We start from the raw sequence: 16634 nt of genomic DNA on the forward strand, positions 1-16634 counted from the left end.
AAAAACAGCTGGTGCCATCCAGGGACTTTTACTACGCGTAATAATGCCTTCATCTAACATTGTTTGAAGTTGCTGGTTTACTTCCTCACGATACTGGGCTGGAATACGCCTAGGTGGTACTTTTGCTGGGTTGCCAGATGTAGGAATATAGTGCCAAGCATCCTCAGTATACCCTAAGGTTTGGTACAAAACAGAGTGTGGTATTGCTCAAGAAGATATTTAAAAACCAGTGAGTGTGCATGCAGGCAGCTCAACATTTGGCGGGGAATTGTAATTAGGAACAGCACAATCATCTACTACATCAACCTCTGATTCTTGGTCAACTGAAATGGCACAAACTTGGTTAGCATTGATTTTGCTGCTTCATATATTGGTACAACTTGGGCTATGGCCATACTATTTTCTGTTAAAGCATCTCTCTTTTGGGAACTGCTACGTACTACTACTGGGGTTTGTGTAAAGTTCAATATCAACTCGTTTCTTTGCAAAAAGTCGATTCCAAGAATCACAGGAGCCACAAGGGTTTTTACTACAATAAACTCATGTATGACACATAACTCATCCAACTGTACTGGGGCCTTCACATGTTTTATGATCGGCAAACGGTCACCTGATACTGTTACCAACTGAATTTGTCTTGCTGATGACACTTGAACAACATTACAAGCACCTTTCAGAGCATCAATTTGAATCAATGAGACTGATGATCCAGAGTCCAGCATTAACTCTACTGATGCACCTCCCAGCTTTCCCTTGATAGGTGTTGCTGTGGACTTAACTGCTGCTACTGTGATGATTGTGTTTTCATTGTGCATGTATAAGTCACTTGCAGGGCTTGCAATTAAGGACGCCTGTTGCCCCTCATAGGCGCCCCATTGTCGTTTCCCTGATACCAGCAATCCTTAGAGAGGTGGCCTAACTTGCCACAGAAGTAACATCGTTGACGTCGGCAATCACGTTGAAGATGTCCCACTTGATTGCAATTGAAGCATCGAGGGTGACTTCTGGGTGGCTGATTTACTTTTGTTGTCAAAGCGGCCACTTGCTCTGTCAAAACTGATATTTGCTCTCTCAGAAGCTGGGTTTCATTAGGTTTCTCTGCAAGGAGGCTTGGAGTCTTATCTGCAATAGTTGCCACAAGCTCAGAGTCAATTGTCATCAGTAATCTTGCACGTGTCATCGTCTTATCTAATGTGGTTACTTCGCCTGACGCTCTTAGCTGTCTTGCGATGGCTTCAGGAATTCCCGCCAAAAACTGGTGTAAGAGCAGTGGTTCCTTCGCGTCATTCGCTGCTTCTGGAAGGGAATGAGAGAGAAGCTTTCTTAAATCATGGACGTAAACTGATATCGCTTTGCCAGGGCGGAGCTTCCTGCGGTGAAAGTCGTCCAGCGGAACAAAACTCATGGGTAGCATCGCCTTTTCCATAGCCTTCTTTGTTACCGCATAGTCATCTTGCTGTTCTTGTGTCAGTTCCAACCAAACCGCCAAGGCCTCTCCTTCAAGCAGCGTCGGTAGCTTCTTCGCTTTTGTCCCCGCCTCCCATCCATTCGCTCGAGCACAAATATCGAAGCGTTGAAACCAGTCTTCCACGTCCCCACTTGAAAAGGCTTATATGACGTTCAACCATCCTCTGCTACCAGTGTAATAATAGAATTGAAAACTCAATAATCGACACGTGTCACAACCAAACTCCAATTACAACACGCTCTCTCTAATTAAGGCACACAATCAAATTACTGGTATATGTTACAACAACAATAATCACACATACATTTACAAGATCTATTATCAATAATAATAATAATAGTTCCAGTTCACAATGTTACACATACTACATAACATGATGTCATTATATACAAGATCACATGATTCCTACAGGGCAGAGGTAGGATTACTCACCCACAATGTGGTGGTACAAGGATCACGACTAAACACTGGTAGACTGGATGAGTTAGGGGCTGATCAATACGGGTCACAGATTATGATACATCGTATGGGACCCCACCCTACCCCCATCAGGTGAGCAAACTCTGTGACACAACTTGTGGTGCACCCTACCCTATACATTGTGACACTACCTGTGACAATTGTCCCCACCCCCTATACAGGATAGAGCACACTGAAGTACGATTTGGTGGGCAAGCATTCAGACTGGGTCGATATGCAATCCACTTTCATTTAAGTGGTCTAATGAGAGGATCATATATTCGTCACTGCTCCATCCACCACTCCAACAACAGAGCCATTACTGCACACGGGGTACATGAGCTATTGATTGAGGGTAATGTTGCTTATGATGTGAAGGGACATATGTTCTTTGTGGTGAGTAGTATCGTCTGTTGTCAGTAGTAGACTATTGCTATACCCAAAGTAGATAGGCTAGGCAGACGATGGCCTACTCATTATTTAGTTGTCCATGAGCTAACAAAACTGTGTGTACCACAGAAGTATAGAATATAATAGTTGTAGTGTTTAAGTTTAGATTGAATGTCCATATCCCAGGCTGTGGTGGTTCCTCAGACCCTAACCTATATACTACAAGTTACCTGGTGATCAAGTCACTACATGTTGCAATGTTGCCTGATATACTGGTTGTAGCCTTCTTGTTGGTCACTAGTTTAATATCTAAATCATTGCAGTAATGATGTATAATGTGATATCAACATGTACCACTACTACAGGAGGATGGGATAGAGACAGGTAATCGTTACATCAACAACTTGGGATTAGTGTGTAGAGGGTCATCATCACTACTCAACACTGATCAGATTCCTGCTGTATTCTGGATTACCAACCCTAACAACACCTTCATCGGGAATGCTGCAGCTGCCTCCAGGGCATATGGCTTCTGGTAAGATATGGAGATTCTATGGCTGTATGGATTTCTGTTGAATTGTAAAAATGACTGTTGTTCTGTTCATGTAGCAATGTAATGATATTTTGATTTTCCAAAAAGTGCAATAGCAACTATGCTCGGAATTACACTAAAAACAACTTGATAATGATTGTACTATGAGACTTACTAAAAGTATTCAAATGTATGATAGTTCTTTTATGGTTTGGAAACCTTATAGCATATGGTTTGTCAGGGATGCAGATCCAACAAATGCCTGACCAAACACATCACAAAGGGTTGGAGATACTCTAATAGAACAGTCAAGTACTTTAATATAACAATCAGCTCTTTTAACATGTATAAAACTGTAGATGAAAGCATCATCAACTAAGTTACATTTTATGTGATCTCTGTTTGCCTGACCAAACCAAAATTGTTTATGCTAATGTAACAATGTTGTATATCTCTTATCATATTCTCCCTACAGGTATGATCTAGACAATCATCCATCAGGAGCATCATTCACTCGGTCAGTGTGTCCCAACAAAACCCCTCTGGGGACATTTAACAACAATGTCGCCCACACATGTAACGAGTTTGGATTCAGGATATGGGAGACATACACACCATTTGTATGGTTACCATAGTGATGACACTAGCTCATGTAATCCATTACAGGAAGATGGGTGTAATGGGAACACGCCCTCAATTGCCATATTCTCGAACCTGGTATCCTATAGCAACGGTATCCATGGCCTCGAGCTATCTGTAGTAGGACATGTCCAATTGGTTGGATTCAAAGTAGCTGATAATCGTGACAATGGCATGGAAATACAGGAAACACATGGTGAATGGGGTGGTCCCTTAATTAAGGTGTGTAACATTTGTATAACTTGTACTTATGCCATATACCAAGTATACTTGACTAGAAGTACTCTTCTTATAGGATTCCCTGATCATCTCACACACCAGTGTTAGCAGAAACCCAGCTGGTACTGGAGGTATCAAGACACCTAATACTCCTTATCTCACCATATTGAATGTGACCTTTGTCAACTTTGATCTTCCCGGCACTGCCTGCCTGAGGGCATGTTCTCATTGTAAAGTCTTCCAGGGAGGATTTCAAGTGTGGTTGGAACAGTTACACTTTATAAATTCTGACCAACGGAAAACTGCTTTCCAATGGGAACACGAGGTATGCACCTGTGTGTGTGTGTGTGTGTGTGTGTGTGTGTGTGTGTGTGTGTGTGTGTGTGTGTGTGTGTGTGTGTGTGTGTGTGTGTGTGTGTGTGTGTGTGTGTGTGTGTGTGTGTAGTGTTTGATTTTGTTGTGTACCGTGTGTTGTACAGAAAGCTTAGGAATTTTTTAGCTATTCAACAATAGAAGTGTTGTATAGTTCATTAAAAGTCTCCCTGTTGAGAATATATAGTACGTTTGTTCACCAAATATGGATGTTAGTCAGAAGTGTTTAAAATTGGTCCATAAAGCAGTCAATCACTCTAATAGAACAGCCACATCTTATTTTAAGAGGCTTTTGTCGATAGCATTTGTAATGCATAGCGTATTCATAACATGTCTCCCTGATAGGTGCTATTCTGGGATTTTGATGGCAGTTTGACGGGTCATATAGGGGGGTGGGCAACGCCCACCTCAAGGCTACACCCACCTCAATACTGTGATGGTTCATTAGTACCATTTAATGTGGGGAGTTTCCCTGGATCAGTGTGTACCAGTGATGTGTACTTCCTGCGGCTGGCATGGAATCAAGTTCAGCCTCTGGTATGGAAATTGTGTTAATGTTTTGAGTCATTTGGTTTCCCATAGAATACATTTGAAGATGTTCCAGTCAATGTAACCAATCAGTTTGGGCAGAGTGTGGTACCATGGCGACACTATCGACTCACTCACTTGGATGGCTACATGTTCACAATGCCCTCAGGCTATCCCCACCAAGTGGTGTGGGATATTGATCTTGAGCACCGTGTGGATGTGACATCATACTCAGCTGGTGTGTATGCTGTCAGACCAGAAGACTATGTCATGGTGACCCATGAGTTTGTGACGACCCCTGACCATATTGAGGTGGGGGGAGTGTATAACAGTACAGGAAGACCATTACTAGCTACTGATGACCTTCAGTGAGTGTGTGTGTGTGTGTGTGTGTGTGTGTGTGTGTGTGTGTTGCGTGTACACGCGCGGTAATGTAGAATATGTGTATGGGTGCAATGTAGTGTGTGTGTGTGTTTTGTATGCTGTATAGTGTAGTGCATATGGTAGACCCTTTGTAAACTTCAGTAATTTGAAATGAGTACAGTGTTCAGATGGTTCGTTTGTGTTTTATTCAAATATTGTACATCTCACTTGAAATACTCTAGGATAACAGCTGCTTACTGTAGTGTAGAGTATAGACTATTACTGTACTAAATGGTATACATGTCACTATTAACCCCTCCCCCCCCCCCCCCCCTCTAGCTCATGGTATATAGACAACAGTACAAACACTACCAATGTCACCTACATGTTAACTGGAGCTCATTTATCACTCAACTACACTAACATACTGTATGGATACTCCTATGAAGCTTGTCCACGCTCTGGCTGCCCTACTCCTCGGAGAGATGGAGGACCAGTAGATGCTGAGTAAGTCACCTACACTTGTATTGCTGTATTAACACCTCTGTCAGTATGTAATAAGTGGTCACTGTAATAAGGTCACCCAGGGCTGCCTACAGAGGGATAACTGGAGAAATTGACCCATGTCCAACCTGTTGGGGACCATTTTTGCTTTTACTACTGTAAAAGCCTCAATTTCATATTTTACACTGAAATTACTAGGCAGCCCTGAAGTTATATCACTTGTATGTGTGTCATAGGACCTGAGATTATGGGACTAACATACTACGTGATGTAGTTGTGCTTTAAATATTACTGTACTGGTCCATAGTAGGCTAGTGGTTAATGAAACATGTGATGTTGACATGTTCCACACACAGTTATCGTCGATGGAGTGACCCAGACAGTTGGGTTAACACTACCCTGGGGAGAGCTCCAGTGGAGGGAGAAGATGTAGTCATCGAGTCATCATGGAGGATGTTAGTGGATATCAGCCCTCCTCCTCTAGGGAAGGTGGAGGTGCTTGGGGAAATGAAATTTGAAGATGAAAGAGACTATAACTTTACTGCAGCCCTCGTAAGTGTGTGCTTGCATGCGTGCGTGTGTGTGTGTGTGTTTTAGCTAGACATTTTTGTGAGGTGATGCTGTATGTACTCAGTAGCCAATAGTTTTGGCTAACTAAATATAAGATCATTGATTCCATAAATACACGTACAGTATCCTTCACATAATTTAAATTTGTAGTACAAGTTCTATGAACTTGTTGATTTATCCATAAGAAAGAGTTTGGACATGATATGAGTATTATGAAAGTGTAACAATCATTATCCAATAGTATTACATTATCCAATAGTATTACATTATCCAATAGTATTACATTATCCAATAGTATTACATTATCCAATAGTATTACATTATCCAATAGTATTACATTATCCAATAGTATTACATTATCCAATAGTATCAAGACACACGGTAGTGTGTCGTGCGGCCCAAGAAGCCGGCGCGTAACACCCGTGAGTATATTGACAGGAAGAAAGAAAACGCAATTTTCGCACCTCCGTAGCTCTGTGCTTCCTTGATGAAACAAGACGATTTTTGCTGTGGACATTCCCCCAAACTGCAGCACTCTACATTCCAAATTTGAGCGAAATCGCTTCATGCGTTCCCGAGATATGCGACTTCAAAAATTGGCTCAGTTTCTTCGTTTTTTTTTTTCTTCTTCTTATTTTTCTTTTTCTTGTCGCACACTTACAAAAACTGCTATAAAACTCGAACGCCATATCCGATTGCCTTGAAATTTGGCACACAGAAGGGGACTATAAAGGCACATCTCGGTACCAACTTTGGCTGGAATACGATAAACAGGCAAAGAGTTATGAGCGATTATTCACGAAAAATAACACCAATATGTTGTCACGCCTACAGGGTAAACCGCGTATGGGAAGAAGCTGAAAATCGGTGGGTGGATAGGTTAACTATTGAACCTCAAACCTTTTGTGGTTTGAAAGAAATCGAGCTAAAAACCAGGAAGATACAACGAAAAAACCAACAGTGTGTAACAATTACGCAATCGAGATCAGCTAATAAAAAAACGACTGCTTGCCACGCCTACCAGATAAACCGCTTAGGGTAATGCTTTGAAAATCGTTGTACAGATGGAGTAATCATCTTAGAAAGGCTTATCAATGGTGTAGAAGAATCAAACTTAAAGCCACGGAGTTATAACACGAAATCCAACTTGGTGCGGCAAGTGCGAGATCGAGATACTCTAATAGAGCAGTCATCCTAATAGAGCAGTCACCCTGAAGAGAATTCAAGAGATCAGCTAGAAATAAGAAACCTGTATAGAGATCAGCTACACACAAGTCACCCTGTAGAGAGATCAGCTAGAAGAAGTTACCTTGTAGGGAGTTCATGCAACTATGGAAAGAGATAGTTCAGCTAGAAAAAATCACCTTGTAGAGTTCAGCTACAAAGAAACCACCATGTAGAGAGTTCAGCTACAAACAAATCGCCCTGTGGAGAGATCAATAGAAGAAGTTACCTTGCAAAGAGTTCAGCTACAAAGAAACCATCATGTAGAGAGTTCAGCTACAAACAAATCTCCCTGTAGAGAGATTAGCTAGAAGAAGTTACCTTGTAGAGAGTTCAGCTACAAAGAAACCATCATGTAGAGAGTTCAGCTACAAACAAATCTCCCTGTAGAGAGATCAGCTAGAAGAAGTTACCTTGTAGAGAGTTCGGCTTCAAACAAATCACAATGTAGAAAGATCAGCTAGAAGAGGTCACCTTGTAGAGAGTTCAGTTACAAAAAACCACCATGTAGAGAGCTCAGCTACAAACTAGTGACCTTGTAGAGACATCAGCTAGAAGAAGGTACCTTGTAGAGAGTTCACCTACAAAGAAACCATTCTTTAAAGAGCTCAGCTGCAAACAAATCACCTATAAAGAATTCAGCTACAAATAAATCACCCTGTAGAAAGATGAGCTAGAAAAAGTTACCTTGTAGAGAGTTTAGTTACAAAGAAACCACCATGTAGAGAATTCAGCTACAAACTAGTGACCCTGTAAAGACATCAGCTAGAAGAAGTTACCTTGAGAGAGTTCAGCTACAAAGAAACCATTATTTAAAGAGCTCAGCTACAAACAAATCACCTATACAGAATTCAGCTACAAACAAATCACCATGTAGAGAGATCAGCTAGAAGAAGTTAACTTGTAGAGAGTTCAGCTACAAAGAAACCATCATTTAGAGAGTTCAGCTTCAAACAAATCACCTGTAGAGAGTTCAGCTACAAACAAATCTCCCTGTAGAGAGATCAGCTAGAAGAAGTTACCTTGTAGATCGTTCAGCTACAAACAAATCACCCTGTAGAGAGATCAGCTAGAAGAAGTTACCTTGTAGAGAGTTCAGCTATAAAGAAACCACCATGTAGAGAGCTCAGCTGCAAAGAAATCACCCTGTATAAAATTCTGCCACGAACAAATTGCCCTGTAGAAAGATCAGTTAGAAGAAGTTACCTTGTAGAGAGTTCAGCTACAAAGAAACCATTCTGTAAAGAGCTCAGCTGCAAACAAATCACCTGTACAGAATTCAGCTACAAACAAATCACCCTGTAGAGAGATCAGCTAGAAGAAATTACTTTGTAGAGAGTTCAGCTACAAAGAAACCACCATGTAGAGAGTTCAGCTGCAAACAAATCACCCTGTAGAAAATACAGCTACAAACAAATTACCCTGTAGAAAGATCAGTTAGAAGAAGTTACCTTTTAGAGAGTTCAGCTACAAAGAAACAACCCTGTAGTGAGATCAGCTAGAAGAAGTTACCTTGTAGATCGTTCAGCTACAAACAAATCACCCTGTAGAGAGATCAGCTAGAAGAAGTTACCTTGTAGAGAGTTCAGCTACAAAGAAACCACCATGTAGAGAGTTCAGCTGCAAAGAAATCACCCTGTAGAAAATTCTGCCAGAAACAAATTGCCCTGTAGAAAGATCAGTTAGAAGAAGTTACCTTTTAGAGAGTTCAGCTACAAAGAAACCATTCTGTAAAGAGCTCAGCTGCAAACAAATCACCTGTACAGAATTCATCTACAAACAAATCACCCTGTAGAGAGATCAGCTAGAAGAAGTTAACTTGTAGAGAGTTCAGCTACAAAGAAACCATCATTTAGAAAGTTCAGCTTCAAACAAATCACCTGTAGAGAGTTCAGTTACAAACAAATCTCCCTGTAGAGAGATCAGCTAGAAGAAGTTACCTTGTAGAGAGTGAAGCTACAAACAAATCACCCTATTGAAAGATCAGCTAGAAGAAGTCAACTTGTAGAAAGTTCAGTTACAAAGAAACCACCATGTAGAGAGTTCAGCTACAAACTAGCCACCTTGTAGAGACATCAGCTAGAAAAGTTACCTTGTAGAGAGTTCAGCTACAAAGAAACCATTCTGTAAAGAGCTCAGCTGCAAACAAATCACCTGTACAGAATTCAGCTACAAACAAATCACCCTGTAGAGAGATCAGCTAGAAGAAATTACCTTGTAGATAGTTCAGCTACAAACAAATCACCCTGTAGAAAGATCAGTTAGAAGAAGTTACTTTGTAGAGAGTTCAGCTACAAAGAAACCATTTTGTAAAGAGCTCAGCTGCAAACAAATCACCTGTACAGAATTCAGCTACGAACAAATCACCCTGTAGAGAGATCAGCTAGAAGAAGTTACCTTGTAGATAGTTCAGCTACAAACAAATCTCCCTGTAGAGAGATCAGCTAGAAGAAATTACCTTGTAGAAAGTTCAGCTACAAAGAAACCATTCTGTAAAGAGCTCAGCTGCAAACAAATCACCTGTACAGAATTCAGCTACAAACAAATCACCCTGTAGAGAGATCAGCTAGAAGAAGTTACCTTGTAGATAGTTCAGCTACAAACAAATCTCCCTGTAGAGAGATCAGCTAGAAGAAATTGCCTTGTAGAGAGTTCAGCTACAAAGAAACCATCATGTGGAGAGTTCAGCTGCAAAGAAATCACCACTGCCCAAATTTCAAGGCAATAGCTCTTTCCAATCTGAAGTTATCAATTGTCAAAGTTGGCAAATTGGATGTGTGTGGAAGGCCCCTTTTTGCAAATCCGGTCACATATGTATTATATATATAATTTGTACATTTACTGATAAAATATTTAAAGTATATCTACTTCATTTTTACTTCTTCCTGTAGTAAAGAAAAAAAACATAGGTTAAAAAAGTCCCAAAGCTGGCCATAGGCCGGTTTTGGGGTATACAAATACAAAAAGAAATGAAATCTAATCCAAAACAGCCAAGCTGTAAAAAAAGTGTGCGGCCCTCAGAAAGACTATGGTGAAAAAAGATGTGAAATCCAAGGTGGCGGCCAAGAAATGGCTGTGATGGTAGGTTAATGGTAAAAATTTTAATAACGACAATTCAGGTGAATTTTTGTGCCGCTTCACAAAATTTACCTGAATTGTCATTATTAAAATTTTTACCATTAACCTACCATCACAGCCATTTCTTGGCCGCCACCTTGGATTTCACATCTTTTTTCACCATAGCCTTTCTGAGGGCCGCACACTTTTTTTACAGCTTGGCTGTTTTGGATTAGATTACATTATCCAATAGTATTACATTATCCAATAGTATTACATTTCCCTGTTCATATTTTGTTCACTGTACATCACATGACATCATTAGGTGCTGGTAATTGGTCCAAACAGTAAGCTAGTAGTAGGAGAGGAGCCCAGTCCATTTGAACACAGTGTGACTATCACTCTAACTGGAGTGAGGGGTACTCCAGATTTTGCTCTGTCTAGGAGGATGAACGTTGGCTCTAAGGCACTTGGAATATTTGGAAATGTGAGACATCAGCAATTATGTGATTACTATTACAATCTTGTCGTGTAGGTGTCATTGATTGGCCAGAGGCGATCAACAACGTGGACTAGACTAGCTAATAATGCATCACAAGGAAGTAATGAGATTGTTGTATCTGGTAATGTTGACTGGATAGTTGGGGACCAGATTGTGATTGCTCCATCAGAGTATGAGCCAGATGAGGCTGAGGTTCGTACAATCATTAACGTATCAGGACGCCGGATCACTCTTGATCAAGACCTTGATTATGATCACATGATACACACCTTCCTTGATCAGTCTGAGTGGATGGGATCACATGATCCAGAAGACGGAAACCTCAACACACAGCATTGGTGGGGTAATGGAGGACAGATATCACCAGAGGTTGGGCTATTGTCCAGGAATATTGTCATACAAGGTGGAGAAGATCCCTCAGAGCCATTGGAACAACACCACTATGGCTGCCGTGTTTTGATTGGTCGTTTTGCAGACAGCTATGATGACACACATGTAGGCCGGGCTCAGATAGACTCGGTAGAGTTCCGTTATTGTGGACAAGGTGGTTATTTCTCTCCGAGAGATCCTCGTTACTCACTAGCATTTAAAGACCTGAAGGAGGATGGGGCTGATAGCTATGTTAGAAGTAGTTCCATCCATCATGGATACAACACTGCTATTGGTGTCCACAGCTCTAACAGTATTGAACTATCTGGTAATGTGATATATCGCACTACTGACTCCAGTGTCAAACTAGGGGGTGTGGGTAACACACTCACTAACACACTAGCCATACTCACTTCAACAATACAACCAAATTCTCCTCGAGATAATCATGCTGTGGATTATCCTGCTACGTTTGAGATAGACAGAGGACAGACAGTCAGGAATAATGCTGCAGGAGGGAGTTATCGGATTAGCTACAAGTTTGCTGGAGAGAGTTGTGTTGGTGGTAATAGTGCTCCAATTGGTGACCAGGTAAGGACTAATTGTTAATGTGGACACTTGGGGACACCAGGCACTCAGTTAAGGTCCCATTGGAAAATCAGGACACTATTGGCTGGTCCCAAGGTGTCCATATTACACTGTACAGTAACATTTTTATCCTCTGCTAATACCACAGGCTAACTTCTGGTCCAACACAGCTCACACTGGCTTGTTAGCTCTACTGGTTACTGGTCTACCTCAAGACTGTACCTCAGTGGCTGGCCTCACAGCACTTCATCACTATGACTACTCCATCTTCTCCTCCACTGCCAGTCCCCTGGTTATTAGTCACATGATCTTGGGTGTTAACAAGGTGGGCTTTAATTTGAATATATTTGGACCCAACCCAGTTCAGCACTTCTTGGGGAGGAAATGGATCAAAATAGAGCGGTCGCTAATTGTGGGTAATGTGCCTGGAGAAACCTGCCTCACCAGAGCACCATCAATTGTTGTCCCAAGTAGCTCGTTCAGGGTACAAGCCCACAAGCTTGGAATAATGATGTCATCATTCAATCAGAAACGTAGCAAGATGGATGGTACCGGATCATGGCACCTCAGTAAGTAATGAAATCATGTGATGTAATATGACATCACTTCATGTAGTGAAGGGATATCCAGTGATTGATGGGGTAGTGGAAGCCACAGATTTGACATTTGCTCGGTTCTTCAACTTCACATCCTGTTCATATGGAGTATATGCTATAGGCAATAATCCCTTATCTCCTGATGCTGTCCATCCCATGCACTTCACCGGGTCGACCAGAATTAACACTGATAAGGCTTCAGTGGCATTGTACTATCCTCCCAACCCAGCATGGATAGTACAAGAAGTGAGTATAGTGGGATATGGTGGGATATGTGATGTGTATCCTGAGGTAATATTTGTTGTGAATGTGTAGGAGTCATACTAATTCTGACACAACATTCATTAATTCCATGTGTGTAGTAATGTTTATAGACCTTTGGATACTTTAGTGACCCACCAGTGTAACTCCATTATGAAGACTAATTGTCACGCCGTGGTGCCAGAAATTGTCAGCTGTTTTGGAAGATAGAAAAATTATTAATGGATGCTTACCCATTAAAACTTGAGATTGTTATAGAACAAATGTTGAAACTAGTTGGGGATATGGCCACTGTTATTACCACCGGTGTAATATCCTCTACAGGACTGTGTTGACATGGATTGTGATGGTCCCAAACATGCTCTAGTAAGAGATGTTGATGGAACACTGCTGGGATCTGCTCCTGAGGAGAGCTCCATCGTTCCTTTTGCTGAAATCAGGTATTGTACACTTTCCATTCCAGTACACTAGACCCTTATTAGGTTATAGTGAATTCATTCATTTACATATATACAGAACTACATTCTAATATTCTAATAGAACACACACTTACTCTAATAATATTCTCAGTCATTAATATTTTTCATTGCCCAAAGGTTTGCTGTAATGTGTTTTTATGCTGTTCCAGGTTTGACGAGGATCGTACTCCAGAGACATGGTTAGGTAACGCTGGCCCCCAGGACCGATATGATCCTTCTGATGTGATTATGGCTCGTGGTGTAGCTAGAGGTGTGAATGGGTGAGTGTGTTGTGTACCAGTTAATATGGACACTTGAGGACACCTACATAATCCAGTCACTTAGTTAAGGTCCTAAAGTATCCCTTAGTACATAAACTGACCTGGAAAATTATAAGTTTCAAGACACCCTGATAATTGGTTGGTCCGAAAGTATCCATATATTACAGCTCCACTGTTTACCTCATATACACCTTGTATTGCATACTCCTCTAGTAATGTGTCAGCCAGTGGAGGTGGGTGTGTATGGGTACCCACCTGGCAGGCATACTGTTGCCGTGGGTTACAGCATCACATGATGGTGATAGAGAGCATGGATGCTGACACAGAAACTCGTCGGATATCACCTCTAGCTGTAGTGGGCGGTGACACTGGGCCAGCTAACTATACTGATCTCATGAATGGGCCCATGGATCATGGTATGTCACTGTGACCCCCTTAGTGTGTCATCATGATCCCCATGTGTGTTATACAGGGTGGTGTACATACTACACTTGTTTAAAGAGGCTGTCTACTTTCTTCTCATTGGTTGCTGTTGGCAACACTGACTACCATATTTGGATGACAGGCTCACTACCAGGTCACATGAGACTACACCTGTTGAATGCTGAACCTGCTGATGTCATCAGACTCCATATATGGTACAAGAATCCTCAGAGGAAAGATGTGTACAGGGTCAGTGTTATATTATAATATTTACTTGTGGAGTGATTTCCCTGTTGTTACACAGAATGGTATCTATATTGAACCTAAAGATGTTCGATATCTTCCTGATGGTCAGGCAGTGAGGAGACCTGGTGATGATTACTACCCTCTGTTTGATGACCACAGCGGTGCTAATTATTTTGAGCGGGACACTCAGCTACTTCATCTGGTAGGCACCATATAATGACAATTACTCTATACTACAACAAGAATTGTTATCCATTTTTTTTGCTAAAATATTTTCTGCTTTAGAAGTACAAATTTATGGAGCCAGACATGTTGGGACCATATCCTTATTAGGGAGTTGTTTTCTATTGTGTCCATAGTTAGTAGTTAGAGAAGTCTCATTGTTGAATAGTTTTCATTTGTTTGATAAATTTTTGACACCTGTACAGAAATCTTGTTTGGGACACACAGTGGAACCTCAGTTATCCGGACTCCACTTATCCAGATTCTTGGTTAACCAAGCCATGGAAATTACCGCTCTATTAGAGTAGTGACTGTTCTATTAGGGTAGTTGATAAATACTGAAATTTTTACCAACATATTTTAAGGTTATTGGTACACAGTTTCAGAGATATGGTCTTTTCAGACTTATGGACCACCCCTGGTCCCAAGGGGTTCGGATAACTGAGATTCCATTGTATCACCCTTCCCACCACATTAGGTAGGATAATAGAATCTCTAACTGCAATGGAGTATTTAGTAAATACCTTGAAATACAGCAAACAGTTTGTCCCTTGAAAATTTATAGCTCTGTGAGAATAATGGAGTTTTGGATAATCTATTCTCCACACATTAGTATGTTTAATATTTTGTGCACTACATCCTTCACGAATATTATACTTCACAAAGATGTTGAACACATGCAATCCAGGCTCCTTTAACTACTAGCACATGACTATTCTACAAGTTGTCTGATGCACTGTCCACCTAATCTGGGACAGTTTGACTTGCTGACTTATCCTTCTCACACGTCCCCAATGGGTAGCACTACAATATAGTCAAGCCTTGAACAATTTGTCCTTTAATAATATCTAGCCTTATAAGAATGGGTGTGTCACAGCATAACATGATCACTAGATACTGAAGGGCAGTGATCCAGTTGAGATACGAACACCTCCAGTGGTCCAAGTGTCACTGGACCTAGCTGTTGGGATAGACGACTTCTTTGAATCAGACCAGTTTGTGCAGTACCTAGCATTTGTGTTGAGGATTGATGTTGCTATGATACGAGTTGTGGACATCGTTGCTGAGGACACCCCATTACTACGACGACGTAGGAGCTTACTCAGCAGTGTTAACATGACAACAATTATCTTGGAGATTGGGGACAGTCCCCAAAATGGTACTGCGGCTACAATCCCACCAATTGAAGAAGATTACAACACTTACACTAATGAGAGTGTTGATTTAGATAGTGACCAAGATGTAAGTTACTATTAATAGTAACATGTAATATAATGACATCATTAACAGGCTGATCTAACCAATGGGACAGGATTACCAGTTGAAGAGGATATGGCTGTAGTGGTGAGTGTATAGTGTGTCTTGTGTTCTGATGAACTCATGTGATTGTCACTAACATCAAAATGCTATAGCTAAACATGTGTTCTCTCCCACCGGTGGTCTTGTGTTAGAACTACATGTTTTAATGTATGTTAGTGTCCAAATTCACTCAACTAGTATTTTAATCTCATTACAACTATTTGTACTGACTGATATAAAGTGATAAACAACTCTCTGGTATTTCAATAAAAGCCTACACAATGGGTAGATTGTATAACAAAGAAACTCCATTGAATACAAACAGATCATATTGATCTTGCAAAACATGTATAAACCCCACCCTCCCCCTACTTAGAGTGACAACCCTCTTAACGAAGATCCGCCCACTTCAGAGGAAGATTTTGTATCAGACTACGATCAGGAGGTGGCACAATTCACCAGTGATAGTGAAGAATACATGATGGAGGTAGAGAGGGTGACTGAAGTTAATACTATTGTGGAGACCTTGGTGAACAGTGTAAGTGATTGTGACCTGTGAGGTGTATCGTGTAGTGTTGTGTAGTGTGTAGTATGTGTAGTATATTGTGTAGTGTAGTGTAGTGTGTGTAGTATGTGTAGTATATTGTGTAGTGTAGTGTAGTGTGTGTAGTATAGTATAGATGGCCACATACTATATGGTCACTGTAGTGTATGTGTGCATGTAGTGTGTACAGTAGCACATCAATAAAAAGTACTGAAACAAGTTGCACAATATTAAATCACAGTAAAACAATAGGAAGTGTTGTAGGGATATAACACTTCTTATTGTTTTACTGTGATTTGATATCGTGCATTACTCCAGCTTGTTTCAGTACTTTTTATTGATGTGCTATGGTCCCTGAAAATTCCAAAATTTTTTATGTACTTGTTAACTTTTTTTGTAAAATGTAAAATATAAAAATTATTATGACTGGTAAACCCACACATACCACATTAAAAGAAAGAAATGGTGTCACACGTCCCAGCTATCAATTGTCATCTGAAAAGTGAAGTATCCATTACAC

The 16634-nt window shown here is 40.8% G+C and overlaps 1 protein-coding gene across 1 annotated transcript in view; it reads left to right on the forward strand.

Moving 5' to 3' along the window:
- Positions 1–16634, forward strand: part of LOC136238207 (fibrocystin-L-like) — a 53764-nt gene that overhangs the window by 30961 nt on the left and 6169 nt on the right. The window contains exons 32-53 of the mRNA XM_066028557.1: positions 1880–2020; positions 2110–2323; positions 2683–2852; positions 3325–3469; positions 3516–3710; positions 3784–4032; positions 4425–4616; positions 4662–4975; positions 5310–5477; positions 5831–6026; positions 10651–10812; positions 10861–11787; positions 11933–12353; positions 12400–12626; positions 12966–13081; positions 13270–13380; positions 13594–13796; positions 13853–14052; positions 14108–14251; positions 15166–15513; positions 15562–15615; positions 15947–16108. Of these exons, the coding sequence (XP_065884629.1) occupies positions 1880–2020; positions 2110–2323; positions 2683–2852; positions 3325–3469; positions 3516–3710; positions 3784–4032; positions 4425–4616; positions 4662–4975; positions 5310–5477; positions 5831–6026; positions 10651–10812; positions 10861–11787; positions 11933–12353; positions 12400–12626; positions 12966–13081; positions 13270–13380; positions 13594–13796; positions 13853–14052; positions 14108–14251; positions 15166–15513; positions 15562–15615; positions 15947–16108 (5059 nt within the window). The remainder of the gene's footprint in view (positions 1–1879; positions 2021–2109; positions 2324–2682; positions 2853–3324; positions 3470–3515; positions 3711–3783; positions 4033–4424; positions 4617–4661; positions 4976–5309; positions 5478–5830; positions 6027–10650; positions 10813–10860; positions 11788–11932; positions 12354–12399; positions 12627–12965; positions 13082–13269; positions 13381–13593; positions 13797–13852; positions 14053–14107; positions 14252–15165; positions 15514–15561; positions 15616–15946; positions 16109–16634) is intronic.

This window comes from Dysidea avara, chromosome 11 (assembly GCF_963678975.1).
Source record: "Dysidea avara chromosome 11, odDysAvar1.4, whole genome shotgun sequence".
In the NCBI taxonomy this organism is placed as follows: Eukaryota; Metazoa; Porifera; class Demospongiae; order Dictyoceratida; family Dysideidae; genus Dysidea; species Dysidea avara.